This window comes from Hyperoodon ampullatus, assembly GCF_949752795.1.
Source record: "Hyperoodon ampullatus genome assembly, chromosome: 4".
Classification (NCBI taxonomy): Eukaryota; Metazoa; Chordata; class Mammalia; order Artiodactyla; family Ziphiidae; genus Hyperoodon; species Hyperoodon ampullatus.
This window is the reverse complement of record NC_136917.1, coordinates 37,511,581-37,532,320: the sequence shown is the minus strand read 5'-3', so window position 1 is coordinate 37,532,320 and position 20,740 is coordinate 37,511,581. Positions and strand designations below refer to the sequence as shown.

Below are 20,740 nucleotides of genomic sequence, written 5' to 3'. Positions count from 1 at the left end.
ACTGAGGCTCACACAGACGGCCCACTTGGGGACTGGATTTGAAGCCAGGTCTGGGGACGCCAGGGCCCACGCGCTTGGTACTCAACAACCCTTGAGGACATCCCAGGGAGGTCGAGAACTAGAGTGGTAAAACCCATGTTGCAGCAGAGGAAACTGAGGCTCACATCTTGAGTCCCAAACCAGATCCTGACTCTCCAGGTTCGACTCGTGACACAGCCGGTCTTATACAAATGGAAGTTGGATGGCGAATCAGGCTGGGATCCTGGCGGGAGCAGCTGCTCAGTGGCAGGGCAGATTCTGAGCTCTGACGCCTTTACAGCACAGACCCAAGTTCAGAGCGCTCAGCGTCTTGGGGTGGGGGGGTCGGGGGCGGCTGGGCTTGTCGGGCAGGCCTGCAGATTGACTTCGAGCGGGCCGCTGAGGAGGGTAGGAGGCACTGTGTGTCTTTAAGACCGTTTGGAGGCGGGCCCTGACGGCTCCGCCAGGAGCTCTCCTCCCCTTTAAGGCGCGCGGCAGGGGCGGGGTCCCGACGGCCCCTTTAAGGCGCCGTCCGCGTCCGCCGGCAGAAAAGCGGCTTAAAGGCGACGCGTGGCGCGATGGCGGCGACCCCACGGGCGTGCCGGGGGCACGGGCGGCCCCTCCCGGTGCTGCTACTGCTGCTGCTGTTGGCGCTGCCGCCTTTGGAGGGCCCGCCAGGCGCCGCCGCCTACTTCCCAGAGGAGCGCTGGAGCCCGGAGTCGCCGCTGCAGGCGCCGCGCGTTCTCGTCGCGCTGCTGGCGCGCAACGCGGCCCACGCGCTGCCTTCCACGCTGGGCGCGCTCGAGCGGCTGCGGCACCCCCGGGACCGCACAGCTCTGTGGTGAGCGCGGCGCCCGCGGCCCCGCATCCGGCCTGCTGTCCCCATCCCGGCGGGTCCACGCCGCGCCCCGCCCGCTCTCCTGGCACCGGGCGGGTTGGGCCAGCCCTACGCGTGCCTTTTGCTTGCTGTCTCCCATCAGGACAGGCCAAACCCAGGCGTGCCTTCCTGCTTGCTTTCCCCCTGCCGCATTAGCACCAGCCGGAACGGCGCTTTGCCTGCTGGCCTCTTTGGGGGGGGGGGGGGCGGGCCACAGCTCTGCCTTCTGGACCCCCCATTAGGGCATATCCGGGATCACCCGTGCCACACTGCCCGGAACTAACCCGCCAATCCACTTGGGAGCACACACAGCTTCAAAGGGAAGCCTGAAAACCCGCCCCCACCCCCAGTTGGGGCGTTGCAGTGGCCCACATTGCACTTCTACTAACTGAACGTCTTTACGCTCCTGCTGCCGTATTGCTCCCTGAACCCAGCCTGAATCGGACCTTCTGCCTTCTGACTACTGGAGTGGGTGGGTGGGGTACGGGACGGATGGCGGAAGGTTGCGGGGAGTGGATCCTTCCTAGAAGCAGAATGGGGCAGGGCCATGATCAAGCCTGACTGGTGACTTACTGCTTCCTACCTCAGTTTCTTCATCTGGAAAATGGGGATAGTAATATAATTCTAGTTGGGTTGTCTCTGAAGATGAACAAGTTACTGATTGTGAAGCCCTTGCGCCTGACATCAGTGACCAGAGCTGTGGTTATTATTATCATTACTGTTATTATTGTCATCGTTGCTATCCTTGTTGTTGACTAAATAACAGTTCTTTTGGGAGAATAACTCTCAGCTGATGGTCAAACTAGACTTCCAAATATTCCTTTTCCCTCCAGGCCGGATAATCCAAGCACCCAGTTGGTGTTTAAGAAATGTTTGTTGAATGAATGAGTGACCACAGCCCACTCCAAAGTGGTATTGCTCATAGGAGAGAATTGAGGAAGGTGGGGCGGGGCTGCATGATATATATATACATATTTATTAAATCTCACATATTTAGTAGCGAATGTGGTTATAAGATCCTTGATGCCCCATAGTACGAACGTCATCTAATGTGTTTTTCCAAAATTAGCTTGTTTAATCCCCTCTACAGCCCAGTGAAGTGGGCCGTGTCCTCACCCCCTGTGTCGCAGATGAGGAAGTTGGGGCACGGAGCACGAAAGTGTCTTGCCCAGGGCTATGTAGCTGGTGGGAGGCCCAGCCAGGTCGTGGGAGCCCTTGTTGCCTTGCTGCTGCTCCTCCTGCCTGAGTCTCCCTAACTTCACTCACTGGCCTGTTCTGTCTGCAGGGTGGCCACGGACCACAACTCAGACAACACGTCAGCCATGCTTCGGGAATGGCTGGTGGCCACGAAGAGTTTGTACCACTCTGTGGAGTGGCGGCCGGCAGAGGAGCCCAAGTGAGTGTCAGGCCTTGCCCTGCCCCCTGCCCCCAGCTGGACTTGGCTGTGCCCCTGCTCACACACCCTCCATGACTCCCCGTCATCCTGGGCCAGTCCCCAGCCCCCAGTCCCTGATGCTCTAGCCCAGCTCTGCAGCCTTCAGCGCTGGCTGTGGCTACTCTGACCCCACCTCAGCTTCACCAGTGGGTCATAAGCCTCCCGTTGGACCTTTGCCCCTGCCGTTCGCTCCACCTGGAATTCCTTCATTCCTTGGTCTTTGTGGTGGACGCCCACTGCTTTGTTCCCTGTGTCACTCAGCCGCAATATCAGCTCTGCTGCTTAGTGTCCCCATGAGCCCCTGAGTGATGTGGACTTCAGTTCGTTTCACTCTTTCAGGATTTATTTCTGTACCCACCCACTGCCTAGACCAGTTTAGGAGTCTGGGAGGACAGGCTCCGAGCTTTCTTGTGCTTTGGGTCTTCTCTCCTAGTGTCTCCCCCTCACCATCAGGGATGTCTCTGCAAGGCAGTAGAGGCCCTTTTCCCTCTCCTCTGGGCCTTTGCACATGCTGTGCCCCCTACTGGGGACACACCTCCGTTCTCCTATTTTCTCCTTGCTTCTTCCCAGCCTTCAGATCCAGCTTACACATCTCCTCTTCCAGGAAGCCCTCTCTGACCACCCCACATTCAGCCAGCTCAAACCCTCTCTGGGCTCCAAGAATGCCCTGTGCTTCCCACATCACAGCTGCCTCTCTGCAGGTCCTACCCAGATGAGGAGGGCCCCAAACACTGGTCTGACTCACGCTATGAGCACGTCATGAAGTTACGCCAGGCAGCCCTGAAATCGGCCCGGGACATGTGGGCCGATTACATCCTGGTGAGTTTCTTGGCCAGCCAACCCATGGGTCCCCAGCCGAAGGTCTGGGGTATTCAAGGGAAGGCAGAGTGGTGGGATTCGGAGACCAGCCTTAACCTCATTTTACAGAAGGGAAACTGAGACTCTGAGAGGGGAAGTGAGTTGTCAGAGGTAACACAGCAGGTTAGTGGAGGAGCTGGGATTTGATCCTTGGCCACCTGGATTCTTAATCGTCAGGAACAAATGGGCTTTTGTGTCCCCAGCCAACGCCTGTAGTTGCATACTTGGGTCATCTCCACTTTTATCAGCATCACCAGTGATGTGAGTTCTCTCCGCAACCACGATGATGACCTCTGGGTCACTCCGAGAAGCAGGAGGATGGGACGGGGGCTGGGGGATGTTGGTGACATTGAGCTGCTGAGCACTGACTTTCACTTCCTCCTCCTGGGCTTCTGGGAAGAGGGGGCCGGTTGAGGTTTTGAATGCAATGTTGGGTTACATGCCCACAGATCACGGGTCTCCTGTGAGCTCCTTCAGCCTGGCTCCTTGACTTGGGCATGGTCCCCTCCCCTGGTGCGATGGGCAGGGCATTGACAGCTGAGCCTGGTTCGCCATGGAGGTTGAATGCAGTGATGCCAGCCTGACAGTGCCCGCGGTGGGTTTCCATCTACGTGCCAAACCTCAAGCTTTGGTCTCTACCTTCTTAATTTATTAATCAGCATATTTCTATCGTCCACTCCCTGTGCCCTCCTCGTGCCGGGCCCTGGGGACACAGTGAGGATCAGCACAGGCTCAGCCCCACCTTCCTAGCATCCCAGGAAAGGTGGATGTGACCAGAAAACAAAACTGCGTGAGTAAATATCAGAAGGCGGCCAGTGCTGTGAAAGGCACTTGATGATATATCAGTGTTCTGGGGCTGCCACAACAAAATACCAACACTGGCGGGCTTAAAACAATGCAGGTTTATTGTCTTGCAGCTCTGGAGGCCAGCAGTGTAAATCAAGGTGCAGGCAGGGCTGCACTCTAGGGGAGGATCCTTCCTTGCCTCTTCCAGCTTCTGGGGGCTCCAGGTGTTCCTTGGCTTGTGGCTGCATCACTCCAGTCCCTGCTTTTGTGGTCACGTGGTCTCTTCTCCTTATAAAGTCACCAGTCACTGAATTTAGGGCCTACCCTAATCCACTATGAACCCCATCTTTTTTTTAAAGTAATTATTGTTTTATTTGTTTATTTATTTTATATTCTTTTCCATTATGGTTTATCACAGGATATTGAATATAGTTTTCTGTGCTAGACAGTAGGACCTTGTTGTTTATTCATCCTATGTATAATAGTTTACATCTGCTAATCCCACACTCCCAGTCCCTCCCTCCCCCATCCTCCGCCCCCTTGGCAACCACAAGTCTGTTCTCTATATATGTGAGTCTGTTTCTGTTTTGTAAATAGGTTCATTTGTGCCGTATTTTAGATTGCACGTGATATCATATGGTATTTGTCTTTCTCCTTCTGACATACTTCACTTAGTATGGTAATCTCTAGTTGCATCCATGTGGCTGCAAATGGCATTACTTTTTCTTTTTTATGGTCGTGTAATATTCCATTGTATATTTATACCACGTCTTCTTTATCCATTCATCTATCGATGGACACTTAGGTTGTTTCCATGTCTTGGCTATTTTAAATAGTGCTGCTATGAACATAGGGGTGAATGTATCTTTTTGAATTACAGGTTTGTCTGGGAATATGCCCAGGAGTGGGATTGCTGGATCATATGGTAATTCTATTTTCAGTTTTCTGAGGAACCTCCACACTGTTTTCCATAGTGGCTGCACCAATTTACATTCCCACCAACAGTGTAGGAGGGATGAACTCCATCTTAATTTACATCTTAATTACATCTGCAAAGACCCAATTTCCAAATAAGGTCAAAGCCACAGGTACCAGGGATTGGGGGCCTCCCTTAGGAGGGGTCCTAGCAGAGATCTGAAGGAACCAAGGAGCCAGCCTCAGCGGGAGCTGGGGGCCAGTGTCCGGGGCAGAGGGAACAGAGCAGGGAGCAAGCCTGGGGCATTCAAGGACTGGCAAGGAGGCCAGTGTACCCAGAGTGGAGTGATGGAGGGGGTAATGCTGAGGCGGTAGGTGGGGGCCGGACTATTCAGGCCAAGGGAGGGATGTGGCTTTTCCTTTGAAGGTAATGGGGAGCCATGGAGGGTGTGTGAACAGGAGAGGGCTAGGTTCTGATTTCTGATTTCTGATTTTCTGAAGTCCCTGTGGCTGCCGTGGGGAGCAGGGCCTGTGGGGCAGGAGGGGGTGCTGCAGGAGGCCAGGGTGGGGGCCTGTCTGGGGCTGTGGGTTCAGGATGCGTTCTGAGGCCAAGGGGACAGGCCCTGCTGGATGTGTGGGTGCCTGAAGGACCTCACGTCCTGGCCTGAACCTTGTGGGGAGGACGGAGCCATCTCCTGGGAGGAGGAAGGATGGAACAGGCTCCTCCTGGGATCCCTGTGAGTTGGTGCCTTCTCAGACCATTTTATAGACGGGAAAGTGGAGGCTTAGAGAGGGAAGTGACAGCCTGCTGGGTGGAGTCTCAGAAACAGTGAAGAACAGAGGTAGGACTCGAACCTCCCAGAACCGTCCAGCCCAGGGCCACCTTGTCTGCTTCCCTGGGTTTTGCTTTCATGGTTTGACGTTGGCTGGTTTTCACCTTTTTCTCTCAGCAAACCTGGGTGGAACTCAAGGTTTTGGTTCAGAACTCAAAGCAGCTTTTGACATACCGTATATTTTTGTAATTGGGGACTTGAGTAATCCATATTGGAATGTGAAATCATTTGTCTAGTGTTTCTAAATTATTATTAAAATGGCCTCTTTTTTTCTCTTTTTACAAACACTGTGGGTGTTACTTGTAAGAAAATTTACAAGAAACAACAAGAAGCGTGGAAAGAAAGAAAAAAATCATACCTTGTAGTCGTACCTCCCAGAGAGGCTCACTCTCTGGCTGTGTTTTTTCACCTCTATGTGCTTCCAAAACTAGTTTCCATCACCCCAAAGGAAACCCTGTGCCCGTGAGCAGTCACTCTGCATCCCCTCCCCCAGCCCCTGGTGACTGCTGATCTGCTGTCTGTTTCTGTGGATTTGCCTGTTCTGGACATTTCACATAAACAGGATCATATGCTATGTAGCCTTCTGGGTCTGGCTTCACTCAGCCTGATGTTTTCAGGGTTCATCCAGGTTGTAGCATGTGTCAGTGCTTCACTCCTCTTTCTGGCTGAGTGATATTCCGTTGTATGGATGGACCACGTTTTGTTTATCCATTCATCCGTCAGTGGACATTTAGGTTGTTTCCACAGCTTGGCTTCTGTGGATAAGGCTGCTATAAACGTGGTGTGCAGATGTCTGTTCGAGTCCCTGTTTCCAGTTCTCTCAGTCTGTACCTAGGACTGGAATTGCCGTAACTCCATGTTTCACTTTCTGAGGAACTGCCAGACTGTTCTGGCTGTTTTCACTGCATCTGTATTCCAAGGTCACAAATTCAAATGTCCACAGGGGTCTGGGCAGGAACATAACAGGACCGCACGGCTTGTCCCAAGGGGCAGCCAGCTCCCGTCTCCAGCTGGGGCTTGCCACGTGGGAATGCCCTTCCCATGTTGCTGGAGAAGGCAGAGATTCTAGTTTTTACTCTTGTTTATGGCAAGTGATTCACACGTTCTAAAAATCCTGCATGGGGAGCTTCCCTGGTGGCGCAGTGGTTAAGAATCCACCTGCCAATGCAGGGGACACGGGTTCGAGCCCTGGTCCGGGAAGATCCCACATGCCACGGAGCAGCAAAGCCCGTGCGCCACAACTGCTGAGCCTGCGCTCTAGAGCCTGGGAGCCACAACTACTGAGCCTGCGAGCCACAACTACTGAAGCCCACACTCCTAGAGCCTGTGCTCCGCAACAAGAGAAGCCACCGCAGTGAGAAGTCCGTGCACCGCAATGAAGAGTAACCCCCACTCGCCGCAACTAGAGAAAGCCCGCGTGCAGCAACGAAGACCCAACACAGCCAAAAATAAATAAATTAAATAAATAAATTTTAAAAAAACACAGAAAAACCCTGCATGGGTAACGGAAAGCATATCTGTGGACCAGGTGCATTAAAAAAAAAAACACCTCCTAATAGTTGTATAATATATCATGCTGTGTGTGTTTTCACATCCCGGTAGACAGGAACGTCCTTGTAGACAGGAACGTCCTTACCTAATTGTTTTCGGTGGCTTGATTTTTCAGTTGTCTCGACACATTCTGCAAGGGGACAGCAGGGCAGGGCCAAAGTTTCTGTAGCCGATTCTCCACTGCTAGACTCCTGGGTCATTCCCAGTTTGTGTGATGAGCAATCCTGCCATGAATATTCTGGTGTGGCCTTTCTGGAAGGTGTTGGTGACATACGGTTTTGGGGGGACAAGCAGGCACCCCCCACCACGATGACCCTGTTCATGGGTTGGGGAGTTTCCTTCCCGGCTGCAGCAAACAAGTTATCATCTTTTTACCCCAACATTCAAGGTGTTAAAAAAAAAAAAGCCTTATGTAAAGATCCTATTTTTACGAATTTTTTTGTTGGCATTTAACTTACATAGAAAAAAGTGTGGTCCTCCCAGCCCCGACTGTCCTCCTCATTGACCAGTGCTGCCCGTCTTAAAAGTTCCCATAAAAGGAGCCACGTGATGCACCCGCTGTCACTTCCCGTGGCTCGCCAGCACCGTGTGTGGGACCCATTTGTGTCGCTTCGTGCTGTGTGGTCCGTCCCTTCTCTTGCAGTGTCATGTATTTCATTGTGTGAACGGAACTCTGCTGGTGACTTAGGGCAGAGCCGTCCATTGAGGAGCAGGTGGCTTCCAGGGCCGCACATGCTATTCCAGGTGCCCCCCTCCCCAGGGCTCCGGCCTCTGCCCCAGCTGCTCCAAGCTGTGGCCTAGCCCGGCTCACTCTGGCGGCCCACAGTGATGCCATGTCGGGTGTTTTGCAGTTTGTGGACGCGGACAACCTGATTCTCAACCCTGACATGCTGACCCAGCTCATCGCTGAGAACAAGACGGTGGTGGCCCCCATGCTGGATTCCCGGGCCGCGTACTCCAACTTCTGGTGTGGGATGACCTCCCAGGTCAGGGGGTTACCGTGGTAGGGCAGGGGCCTGGGGGTTCTGGGGGCTGGATTTGGAGTCTAACTTATCCTCACACTGCCTCATGGTGAGCATTTGATAAACACTATTGTGATAATCCTTAAATAGACCTTGAGGGAGGGTCTACGATTGTGTGCCCCCTGCCCCTACACCCATTACTGAGGCAGAAACACAAATGCAGAGAGAGGAAGTGACTTGCCTGCCCTCACATAGCTATGACGTGATGGTGCCAGGGTGGGACTTCAGGCACAGCTTGATCCAGGTGTTCAAACAATATTCCTCTTCCTCCATCCCTTGCGTGGCTTCATTTTCAAACTCCTGGGGAATGATCTCAGCAGCATTCAGCCAAAGTCTACTCTGAGCCTTGTCCAGTCTCCTCCTACCCCTGAACCAATTACTGAAGTCAGGAAAATGTCAGGCTCTGATTGTCCCACCCAGTGATGAGGGTGGGGTTTTAGGCAAAGCCAGGGAGAGTGAGGGGCCCGTGATGGAGCAGGGCTGTGCCAGGGGAAGGGGGCTGGGTGGCTAGAGCCAGGATGCTGACCCATCCTATCTCCTCCTGTCTTTTTGTTTTGAATTGATTTGTAATTCACAAAATACAACGTTCACCATTTTAAAGTGAATAATTCAGTGGTTTCTATCTTTTAAAGTATGTCATAGAAATCTAAATGTTATATGCTAACAATTCCAGTTCGTAAAGGGTAGGAGAAAGGGAGAGGACTGTTCCAGAAGCTTTAAAAAAAATCTTTCTGCAAGATTGCCCCCCGACTTTATTGAAGTCCCACTTCTGATGTTTAATTTTAAAATCAAAGGATCTCAAATATCCAGTCCCTTTTTCAGCTTTTTAATTTCCTTTCTCAAATGCTGCTTTTCTGATCAGAAGTATTGAGCTGGGTCTGCAAATGACTGACTGTTTCCCTGTGTTTCTGTGCCATTGCCCAGAAACTGAGGCTCTGGGGTTGGAGACTGACAGGCCCTGCTCAGAGCCCTGCACTCAGGAAATGCCCACCACAGCCAGAAACTGGCACCCAGTCTTACTCTCCAGGTGTTCTGTGCCTCCTGTTGTCCCGGGCCTCCAGCCTCACCTTTAGGGACCCCCATGCAAAACTTTGCCCGCCTCCCCACAGGGCTACTACAAGCGCACGCCTGCCTACATCCCCATCCGCAAGCGGGACCGCCGGGGCTGCTTTGCAGTCCCCATGGTGCACTCGACCTTCCTGATTGACCTGAGGAAGGCGGCATCCAGGAACTTGGCGTTCTACCCTCCCCACCCTGACTATACGTGGTCCTTCGACGACATCATTGTATTTGCCTTCTCCTGCAAACAGGCAGGTGAGTCCACAGGGGGTTTGCCATCATGGGGTGTCTCTCTGCTTCTTTGGGACCAGTGCTGAGCCCACAGAAGGTTCACAGAACCAGAACTGCAGGGTGCAGCGATGACTTCAGGTGCAGCTGTATCCAGGTGTTCAGATGATATCCCCAGGACCCGTTCTCTCTCCAGCCCTGGCTTTGCTGGGTGGCTTCACTCCCCAGGTCTTTAAGATCTTCTTATTGAAAGTTATTTCCATCTTGATATTTTCCTGTATTCCCCCAAATATCTGTGGTTGAGCATAATTGTTCCCTAGTCGTATACTTCAGGCAAAAAATAAAAGTTTAGAGAGGAAGAAAACATAGCCATATACTGACCTGTCATTTATTTTTAAACCACGGGTCAGCAAACTATGTCCCATGGGCCAGATCCAGCCCACTATCTGTTTTCATATGGATGCAAGCTAAGAATATCTTTTGGGTTCCTGGACCCAATTCCTATGTGTGTAGGTTGGAGGTGAGGGTGTATTCCCCACACCGACAAGCAATTCTGGGACCCCAGCAGGGTGTCTGAGAATTCAGCTCAATTCCAACTCGGTTCTGGCTCTGTCTACTTGGAGATAGCCTCAGATTCCACAGGTTAAGGGCCCAGTCCCACAAAACTATGTCCCCCACCCCGCTTCAGATGCTGATTGCACGTCCAGGTTGTCACCTGTGCTTCTGACCAAATGACTAGAAATCAAAGGTTCCTGCGACTCCTTCCTTGGGTTCTGCTAATTTGCAAGAGCAGCTCACAGAACTCGGGAAACCTGTTTACTCACTAGGTTACTGTTTATTATAGAAGGCTATAACTCGGGAACAACCCAGAGGAAGAGATGCACAGGGCAAGGTTTGGGGGAAGGGGCGCAGAGCTTCCACGCCCTCTCTGGGCACGGTCCAAAGGCAGACTTGAGTTGTTGAGACAGAACTGTTTGGCCCACAGACCTAAATACTTACTATCTGGCCCTTCAATGAAAATCGTTTTCGTTGGGTTTATCCATACTCATTATAAAATTTGAAACCATTCAGAAAAGGACTAACACAGAGACAATGTAACTCATGGTTTGTCCAACTGCATCTCATTTTTGTGCATAAATGTGCATCTTTACTGTTCACCCGCAGTTTTGTGGTTTGCTTTGTCATGGAATCCTGCAGGGACTGAGTCAGTACCGGTGCAAGGCGCTCGTTAACAGTTCTGGAGTTTTTTTCTTCTTTCCTGGCACTGCGAACCCCTGTTCTGACTCCAATTCCCAGATGGAGCACGGAGGTGGGGGGTTCTCTGCCGGTTGCTGGGAACAGCTGGACCCATTTACACTCTGGCCCCATGCTGGGCTGTGAGGCTAATGCTCTGTTCGGAGGTTGCCTCCACTGCCTTATTGCTCTGTTTTCAATTTTGATTGTTGTTTCCTTGGCTCCAGAGGTCCAGATGTACGTCTGCAACAAGGAGGTGTATGGCTTTCTGCCGGTGCCACTGCGGGCACACAGCACCCTCCAGGATGAGGCCGAGAGCTTCATGCACGTGCAGCTGGAGGTCATGGGTGAGTCTGCCTGCGCCAACCTGGGAGGGCTGAGTCGCCTCCCTCTCCCTGCCATCTCACATCTGTGAACACTGACTGAGTGTCTGCTGGGCGCCAGTCTCTTCGCCGGGCACTGGGAACCCAGTGGGTACAGGTGGACGATTGTCTGCCCTCTCACAGAGTGCTGGCTTGCATGCAGCTGTGCACGGCATGCTCGGGGAAATGAGGGTGGGCTTTCTGGCGGAGGTGGCATTAAAATGCAGGGTAAGTAGGAGTTAGCCGATAAGAGGATTGCAACCGGAGGGAGCAGCACATGCGGAGGCTGGGAGGCTGGAGGGGCTGTGAGCTCAGGAAACAGGTGAGGTCGGTGGAACAGAAGTGGGGCTGGTGAGCTGGGCAGGGCTGGCAGGCAGGGCCAGGACGGGGGCCTCAGACATTCGGCTGAGGAGTGGGCCTTTTCCCCCGGGGCAGTCAGGAGCCATGGAGAGTGTAGGAGCAGTGAGGGCAGCAGATTTCACTGATGACCCTGCATGTGTGTGGCAGCATCTAGGACACAGCCATTTCGGGCCATTTTGTCACTCATGTCCCTGCCAACCTCCAGACCCACTATTGTTTGTTTAATATCTATCTTAACGGACACTTTTTTTTTTTAACTTGAATACATTTTTAAAAGGAGACTACATATTTTTACCGTGGTTGCAAGCTCATGTCTTTCTAACACATATACATATAAATCCGTAGACTATTAAACTAGCAGCTGTCCCTCTGGTGAGGTGGGCTGAACACATAGGGCCGAGCTGCCATTGATGCTGCTTGAGGAGGGGATTCTGCCCCGGCTGAGGGTCTCTGAAGCAACTGGACAGTGGTACGGCATCCTCTTCCATGGGGGCCTTGCCCTGTGCTGACCACATCCCTGTGAAGGCCTGGGAAGCAGCATGGCTGTTCCTCCCACTGCACAGATGGAGAGGGCCTTGGAGGGCCAGGCCCCTGCCCTGAGGTTCAGTCCGTGCCCCAACCCCCGGGCCCGGCTCTGATCCGTTTCTAGAAGGTTCTGCCTGTGTCTCCCCCTTGTGGCTGAAGATGGAATGACACCCTGCCTTGTTTTGTGGGGGCTTTGGGGTCTTTTGAGGTGACACCTGGAGGCTGCAAGGTCATCAGGGTGAAGACCCCCGCAACACCCAAGTGTCCGTCCCATGCAGTTGCCCAGGCTCAGCCTGGCAAACCCACCAGGCTGTAGTCATAAGAAGTAGGTCTCTGCCTCCTGCCAAGTCCTGTGGGCGAGCGGACCCTGAGAAGCTTCTCCAGGCTGCCATAGTTTTCCTAGTTTAACTTTTCACTATATTTCCGTTGTTATTTTTGGTCAGAAGACTGTTTACGCTGCCGTTATAAACGGAAGGCACAACAGAAGCGTGAATATTTTTGTTTCTCAAGCGCCAGAGCAAATCACACAGAACAGACGGAAGGAGGGTCTGGAGGTTTCAGATATTTGTGTAAATCCTTCCTTACAGTTCTAGTGAAAACCACCTTTTTTCTCCACCTCTGTGTGGGTACCTGTTCCCGGGCTGTGCATGTGATTTTTCATGTGTTCAAAAATCTTTCGGAACTTCCCTGGCGGTCCAGTGGTTAAGACTCTGCGCTTCCACTGCAGGGGGCACAGGTTTGATCCCTGGTCAGGAAACTGAGATCCCGCAAGCCATGCGGTATGGCCCAAAAAAGAAAAAAGTCTTTCTTACAATGAAATTTCAAGCTTACAGAAAAGCTCAGAGCGATGCCCTCTGTGTGTGGGGAATCCAGCAACTTCCTTCCCTATCTGCTCATGGACAATGGGGTGTCTTTCCCAGTTGGCCCCATAAACTTGGCTCAGTGTAAATCCTGTTCTTTGAGTTTTAGCATACACAGCAGTGACAGGTCATATGTGTGCAGCATGATGATTGTTTTTATTTTATTTTTAAATTTTTTATTAAAAAATTTTTTTTCAATGTTATCATGTTTTTATTGACCAATCTGTGCCCAATTAAAAAATAAACAACCAAAAAATACCCTTATCTAAAAGCAGACAACTCGGGGACAGCCAGATGCAAGAGGTGCATAGGGCAAGGTACGTGGAAAACGGTGAGGAAGCCTGCATTCCCTCTCAGAGCTCACCATTCTCTGTTTTTAATAGCCTTGTCACCAGACACGGGCCAGGCTCTGGCCCTCCCCGGGGTCCCCCACTGTCGTGATTCCACCAGCTGACGGGTTTTTTCCCTTTCTGTGCTTCACATCAGTCAAGCTGCTCAAGTGCGGTGTCTTCTGCCCAGTGTCCTCGTCTTTGCTGTCACCGGCTGCTGCGTGTGGCTGTGGCTCGTTCTCTTGTCTTGCTGCGTAGTATTCCATGTAGATGTTCAGCCACAGATTTATTCACTCTTGGCTGTGTCATATGTCACTTTACCAGTCTTCTCCTGAGTGGCATGGGGGGCGTTTCCCATTTTTCCCATGTGCGAGAGAGGTCTAGACATGCATCAGTGGGTGCAAAGTTAGGGAATATCCACAAGGTTGCCCTCACTTCTTATACCAGTTGCAAAATCTGGGGTCCCCAAGACCATGTTCAGGTTTGATAACTCATGAGAGGGACTCAGAACTCACTGGAAGCGATTATACTCACAGTTACAATTTATTACAGCCAAAGGACACAAATGAAAATCAGCAAAGGGAAAAGGTGCATGGGGCAGCATCCAGGAGTGTTCCAAGCACAGATTCCTGTTGTCCCTGTCCCTTCCCATGGAGTCATATGGACAGTGCTTGCTTCTCCTAGCACTAGTATGTGACAACATGCATGGTGTACTGCCAACCAGGGATGCTTCCCAAGCCTCCATGTCCAGGGTTTTTACTGGGGCTCCTACACACAGATACAGATGATTGCCACGTGGCTAACCTCCATCTCCAGTCCCTGCAGAAACTGAGCCAATACCAAGTAGCCCAAGACCTCCACCCTAAATCACACTGTTGGCATACATACCCAGTATGGCCCAAGCCCTGAGAGAAACAAAGACATTTCCAAGGGCTTCAACTTCCCAGGAGCTGGGAGCAAAGGCCAGACCTCTCTGTGGTCAAGTTTAATTCTTCACCCTATGATGGGTCTAGGGGGTGTTACATTTTTTGACATGGCTCTCTGGAAAGGCTGCATTGTGTTGCTTCTTCTGGACCTAATATGCTCCATTTTCCCAGAACTGATAAGAAAGAATGAAGAGATACCCCCACTTCCCATCAGCAGGTTCTTTCACCATCCACACACAAGCGGGCAGGCAGAGGCTGAGAAAGAGAGGGAAAGGGCACCTGGGATTTGAATTTGGGCCTTCAGATCCCAAAGCCTTGCCCTTGGGTCCTAGGCTCCCCTGAGGAGGACAGTGGGTGGCAGGGAGCTGTGATGGGCCCTGGATAGGAAGAAACCCCAGGGCACAGTGTCCTGGAGGAGGCCCAGGCTGTGAGGTGGGAGGTGCCAGGTTGACCCTGGGCCTCGCCCAGGCTTCTCCCAGACAGAGGGGCCTGTATCTGTCCTTTGAGCTCACACAGGGCCTTTGTTCTTGGGGAGGCAGATGCCACACTCACCTTTTCTGGGCCAGCCTGGTAGATGACCAGGAGCCTCACCAGGAGCCTCACCAGGCTCACAGTCCCCTGTGGATCTGATCCTTCTGTGGGAAACCGTCAGGGATGTACCAAGACAGGGCCCCGGGGATATGGTCTGAGCACTTCTCACAGCAGCTAAAAGCGGAATGATCGCGAACACCCTGAAGTTCTTGGCATACCTGGGCTCATAGATGTGTCACTCCAGTCACATGGCCATTTTCTCCCTGTGTGTCTTCACACCATCTACCCTCTCTGTGTGTCTCTGTATCCGAATTTCCCATTTTTATAAGAACCCCAGTCAAACTGCTTAGGAGCCACCCTAATGACCTCATTAAAGATCCTATTTTCTAAATAAGGTCACATTCTAAGGTACCGGGGTGTCAAGATGCCAAAGTATCTTTTTGGGGAGGATACAGTTTAAGCCAAAACAATGTGTGTGATTTCACGGCATCTTATCATGACATAAACCTCTGAGAGATTTATTAGCCCATTTTGTAGATGAGGAAAGTCATTCCTTTGTTCATTTTATGAGTTTGTGCCGAGCTCTGTGTTGGGCGAAGGGAGCCAGTGTGAGTGGACAGACCTGGTATCTGTCTGGCAGAGCTCATGGGAGATAATCAGGGAGCCGGGGAGGTAGGACAGCAGAATGAGGCTTTGACGGAAGCCCAGGCGCTCTGGGGACCCCCGAAGAGGTACCTGACAGCCTGGGGAGGTCAGGAGACTCCTCTGCTGCCACCCGCCCGCCCCCTGCCCCGTCCCAGAAGGCCTCTTAGCTGATAACTCAGGGGGAGGAGGGGAGGAAGGAAGGGTATTTCAGTAGAGGCCCAGCATGTGCAAAGGTCCAGAGGTAGGAATGGGGGATGGGTAAGTCTGGAGCAATGCCAACAGCCAGAGTGGGTGGGAGGTGGAGGAGAGAGACTAGCAATGATGTTGTGAGTGGGGCTGTGTCAGACAGGGTCTCCAGCACCAGGCTGAGGAGCTCGGGATGACAGGGAGCCACGCAGAGGGTGGGGAGGGGGCGTTGGAAAGAGGCTGGACACCCCCCACTTCCCAATGACCCCCGTGACCCCTCGGCTTCTCTCTGCCGCCCAGTGAAGCACCCACCCGCGGAGCCCTCGCGGTTCATCTCGGTGCCCACCAAGATGCCAGACAAGATGGGCTTTGACGAGGTAGGCTGGGCCTTCCCTCAGGGGTGGGGCCGGGGGCTGACCTGGAGGGTCCAACCGAGGCTCTGGGCCACAGGTCTTCATGATCAACCTGAAGCGACGGCAGGACCGACGGGAACGTATGCTGCGCGCGCTGCAGGAGCAGGAGATCGAGTGCAGGCTGGTGGAGGCTGTGGACGGCAAGTGAGTCCCACCCCGCTGAGGGAGGGGTGGCTCCACGTGTGGGTGTGTGCACCTGGTGGGTGGCGGCTGTGGAGCGGATGTGAGTACGACCCTGCGCGGGGTGCTGGCAGGTCTGCGCACATGGTGTAGACCACGCCCTGGCAGCCCACATTGGGTCCAAGAGGGGTGCGCAGGCTGGGGGGACGGGGTGGCAAGGGGGAATGTCGCTAATGGTGGAATTGTGGGCAGAGAGAGTCTTCCACTGACCCCCTCCTGTCCCCCCTTGCAGAGCCATGAACACTAGCCAGGTAGAGGCACTAGGCATCCAGATGCTGCCCGGCTACCGGGATCCTTACCACGGGCGGCCCCTCACCAAGGGCGAACTGGGCTGCTTCCTCAGCCACTATAACATCTGGAAAGAGGTGGGTCCCGCAGTGGGGCAGGCCCCTCAGCCTTCTTTACAGCTCAAGGAGGGAATCACCTGCATCCCAGACAGTCTTCTCTCTTTGGTGAATGTGTCACCTGAACCCTGGGTGGTTGAACTGCTGTCCTTCTCCTGTGCAGATGTGGAGCCTGAGTCTGGGGAGGGTTAGGCCTGACTCTAGAAACAGGTAGGGTCTGAGGCTCAGGACCTCCAAGAGAAACCTCTTCATGTCCACCCGCTGTCAAACATCTAGAGCCTGGGCACCGTGCTCAAAGCTTACTAGTAGGAGTAATAGCCATGGCAACGATAACTAATGCAGACCCCACACATTGGTACCCCATTAGCCCCAGAGGCTCATCACACACCCTTGGAAGGAAAGGTTATGATGGGCGAGGATGCCAGGCACGGACTGGAACCTGGGACCAACAGGTGTGAGGCCAGATGGGGCATTTGGTGTTGGAGGCGACAGATGCTCAGCCAGGTTGCCCTCCTTTTCTGATATTCATCATGGAGGTCATGGGGCAGGGATTGCGGTGTCCAGGTAGCTGTAGAGCCAGAGGGGATCCAGGTTCAAGTCCAGTCCTGCCTCTGAGAGGGGTGAGCTCTGTGAGCAAGGAAGGCATTTCCCAATCTGAGCCTCAGTTTCCCCAGGTGATGGAGTCACAACTACAGGGGCAGTTGTGAAGATTCTCTAGTTCATTCATTCTGGGAACATTTGTCAAGGACCTACTGTGTGCCCAGCCTGCTGCTGGTGTTGGGGACACGACAGCCACCAAGATAGACCCAGCCCCCTTCAGAGGGCTCACAGCCCTGGGAGGTGGGGAGACTGATGATAATCCACAAAGAAATGAATGACAATGAAATAAGTGAGAGGCATCTACAGGAGAGGCCCAGGGTTATGAATTATCCTCAACTGGCAGCTTTGGGTGATAGTCAGGGAGGACCTCTTGAGTAGGTGACAGGTGAGCTAAGGCCAGAAGGGTGAGAGGGAACCTACCTGCTGCTGTGTGGGGGAAGGGTGCTCTGTGTCAAAGGCACAGCGTAGGCCCAGGCCCTGGGTTGGGAAGGAGCAGCCAGGCTGAAGTAAGGCTGTGGAATCTGCTGCCAAGTTGTGAGGAGGAAGTTTTGGCCAGGAGGTAGATCCAAATTGGTGGTGGTGGGCTTCCCTGGTGGCGCAGTGGTTGAGAGTCCACCTGCCAATGCAGGGGACACGGGTTCGTGCCCCGGTCCGGGAAGATCCCACATGCCGCAGGGCGGCTAGGCCCGTGAGCCATGGCTGCTGAGCCTGCGCGTCCGGAGCCTGTGCTCTGCAACGGGAGAGACCACAACAGTGAGATGCCCGCGTACCGCAAAAAAAAAAACAAACAAATTGGTGGTGGTGTGTGTTGGGGTGGGGGGTAGTTTGCTTTTCTCCTGGTGCCCCAGAGCTTTTAAGCAGAACTGGCTCCGGGGTCAGGCCTGGCTTTGATCTCTCCAAGATCTCAGCAGGGCCTCCTCCCTCAGGTTGTGGACCGCAGGCTGCAGAAATCACTCGTGTTCGAGGACGACCTGCGCTTCGAGATCTTCTTCAAGAGGCGCCTAATGAACCTTATGCAGGATGTGGAGCGGGAGGGTCTGGACTGGGACCTCATGTGAGTGGGGCCTGGGAGGGGCCAGAATTCAAAGGTGTGGCCTAGAGCCTCTAGGTCAGAGGGCCTTTGCAGGTTAATATGTTGGGCCAACTTTTGGGAGCTTGGCAGGAGGACTTGTTCTTGACCCAGAAGTCTAGGGACCTGGTGGAAGCCTGCCAGCTCGTTCAGGGTTTGGAGACTTGACTGGAGCCTGTGGGGTAGAGAATAAGGCTAAGATTTGACCCAGAAGCCTGGGGACGTGGCTAAAGAACTTGGGGTGTGGCCTGGGGTGGGTTTGATCCGAGCTTGGATGCAGGGCCAGAAGCCTGGGGGCTTGGCTGAGTGGGGTATGCCCACGGGAGCCTGGGTCTCAGAGCAGTGCTAGGTAGAGTATGGCCAGCATATTTCTGGAACAGTCCCTTGGAATCCCATGTAGGTGGGTTGGTTCATCCTCGCCACCCCACCCCTGCCCCTAGCACCATGTGCAGGGCCCTGATCTGGGTTCTGGGCCTCAGACTCAGGACCCTGCTGTTGATAGGAGCAGTAGCTTCTCCCCTTCACTCCTGCCCACCTGCCTCACAGCCCTCTGAACCCAGAGCAGCTCCCCTCTCAGCTCCGCTCTCCTTCCTGCGGCACAGCCTCCCCAGCTCCACACCCTCCCTGGTGCCCTCAGAAAAAGCCCACTCCCCTCCCTGCGGCCCCAGACCCCTGTGGGCCTGCTCTCACCCCAGTCCAGCCACACCAGCCTCCTCATTGCTCTTCACCCACCACGGGCTCCGTGGATCTGTGCGTTAGCATTCTTGGGTGGGCAGGTGGGACGAAGGTGACTGGGCCCCCATTCTGCACCCCAGCTACGTGGGTCGGAAGCGGATGCAGGTGGAGCACCCCGAAAAGGTTGTGCCCCGCGTGAGGAACCTGGTGGAGGCCGACTACTCGTACTGGACGCTGGCCTACGTGATCTCCCTGCAAGGCGCCCGCAAGCTGCTGGCTGCCCGGCCACTCTCCAAGATGCTGCCCGTGGACGAGTTCTTGCCGGTCATGTTCGACAAGCATCCAGTGTGAGAGGGAGTGGTGGTGGGCAGGTGGGCTGGGGTCTCGCTGTGGAGCAGGCCCGGGGGGGGCGTGAGGCTCGTGGGTCCCAGAGAGGTGGCTTTTCCTCTGCCTGCTTCTTCCTCCATCTGGTCCCTAGCCGCCGCCCTCCCCCTGCCACCCACTTCTGTCTCCATTCGTCTCTTGCCCCCCAACCCACTGCGGCCCCTGTGCCCCTCCTCCCCTGCAGGTCTGAATACAAGGCCCACTTCTCCCCTCGGGACCTGTGCGCCTTCTCCGTGGAGCCCCTGCTCGTCTACCCCACACACTACACAGGGGACGACGGGTACGTGAGCGACACGGAGACCTCGGTCGTGTGGAACAACGAGCACGTCAAGACCGACTGGGACCGGGCCAAATCCCAGAAGATGCGGGAGCAGCAGGCCCTGAGCCGCGAGGCCAAGAACTCTGACGTGCTGCAGTCCCCCCTGGACAGCGCTGCCCGGGATGAGCTCTGAGAGCTCTGAGGGGTGGTGGCCATGAATCCAAAGCAGCCTGTCGCTGGCCCGGCCCCCGCACACCCGCCGGGGACAGCGGGGCCCCTGTGGACCCCTGGCAGGCCAAGGAGGGCTCCCCACACAGGGCGGCGTCCAGCCAGCTCTTGCTCAGCAATCACGTGCATGCAGGCAGCATTAACGGAGGTGCCTACTGTATGCCAGGAACAGGTGGATTGGGTGGCAACAGTTCGTGCGCACAACACTTTAAGCGATTACTGGGTCCCAGGTTCCTGTGTTCTGGTAGTGAATGAGGCATGATTATTCCCTCCCTCAGTGATGGATCCAGTCATCAAGCATTATTGATCCCCCATCAAGAAGCAGGCGCTAGTGATACACATTCACTGTTTGAATTCATTTGAGTATTTATTGAGTGCCTACTGTATGCTGGGCACCATTCCAGGCTCTGGGACTAGTGAGGTAAACTTTCATTTATTCAGACACATATTGAGCACCTAATATGTGCCTGGTACTTGCGACACAAAAGTCCTTACTGACTCGGTGCATTTATTGAGTGCCTGCTGTGTGCTGGGAGCTGAGTTTTGTGCTAGGGCTGAAGATAAACAAGGTGCTTTTCACTCCTAAGTGGTTTCTTCCCCACACATCCAGAGAGCATCTCCTGTGTGCCGGGCACTGGTGATACAAAACAGGATGACAGCTGTTCAGTCAGCATCTGATCACCAACAGAGATGAAGGAGTCCTTTCATTTCTTCATGCAGCAAGCATTTATTGAGTGCTGGCTGTGTGCCTGACCTCATGGACTCCCAGTGGGGTTGACTGAGTTTGATTCCTCATTTCCCCCCACCCCCCGTCACCCGAGCCGTGTGCAGATAACATCCCTTGTCCACCGCCCAGGAGAGGGGGTGGCTCTTCCTTTGCCAGGGGCAGCCATGGGTTCCAGCAACCCCATGTCCTCATGCAAGGCCCCCCTGCTAGACCCGGCCCCCCTGGAGGGGGTGAGGGGTGAAGCTGGGGTCGGGGTCTCCCATTCCCACTCCTGGTCTCAGTTGCTTGACCGCCCTGCCCTGCACGTCAGCTGTGGTCTCTG

The 20,740-nt window shown here is 54.0% G+C and overlaps 1 protein-coding gene across 1 annotated transcript; it reads left to right on the top strand.

The window, feature by feature from the left end:
- Positions 1–548: 548 nt before the first annotated feature.
- Positions 549–19,656, top strand: COLGALT1 (collagen beta(1-O)galactosyltransferase 1; the record flags this gene model as incomplete). The annotated part of the gene is made up of 12 exons (XM_079704043.1): positions 549–859; positions 2,181–2,291; positions 3,032–3,149; positions 8,125–8,259; positions 9,405–9,609; positions 11,043–11,162; positions 15,840–15,916; positions 15,990–16,096; positions 16,365–16,497; positions 18,003–18,130; positions 18,961–19,167; positions 19,389–19,656. Exons 1-12 carry the CDS (start codon positions 597–599, stop codon positions 19,654–19,656), a joined length of 1,872 nt encoding a protein of 623 aa, XP_079560169.1. The 5' UTR covers positions 549–596.
- Positions 19,657–20,740: the final 1,084 nt, after the last annotated feature.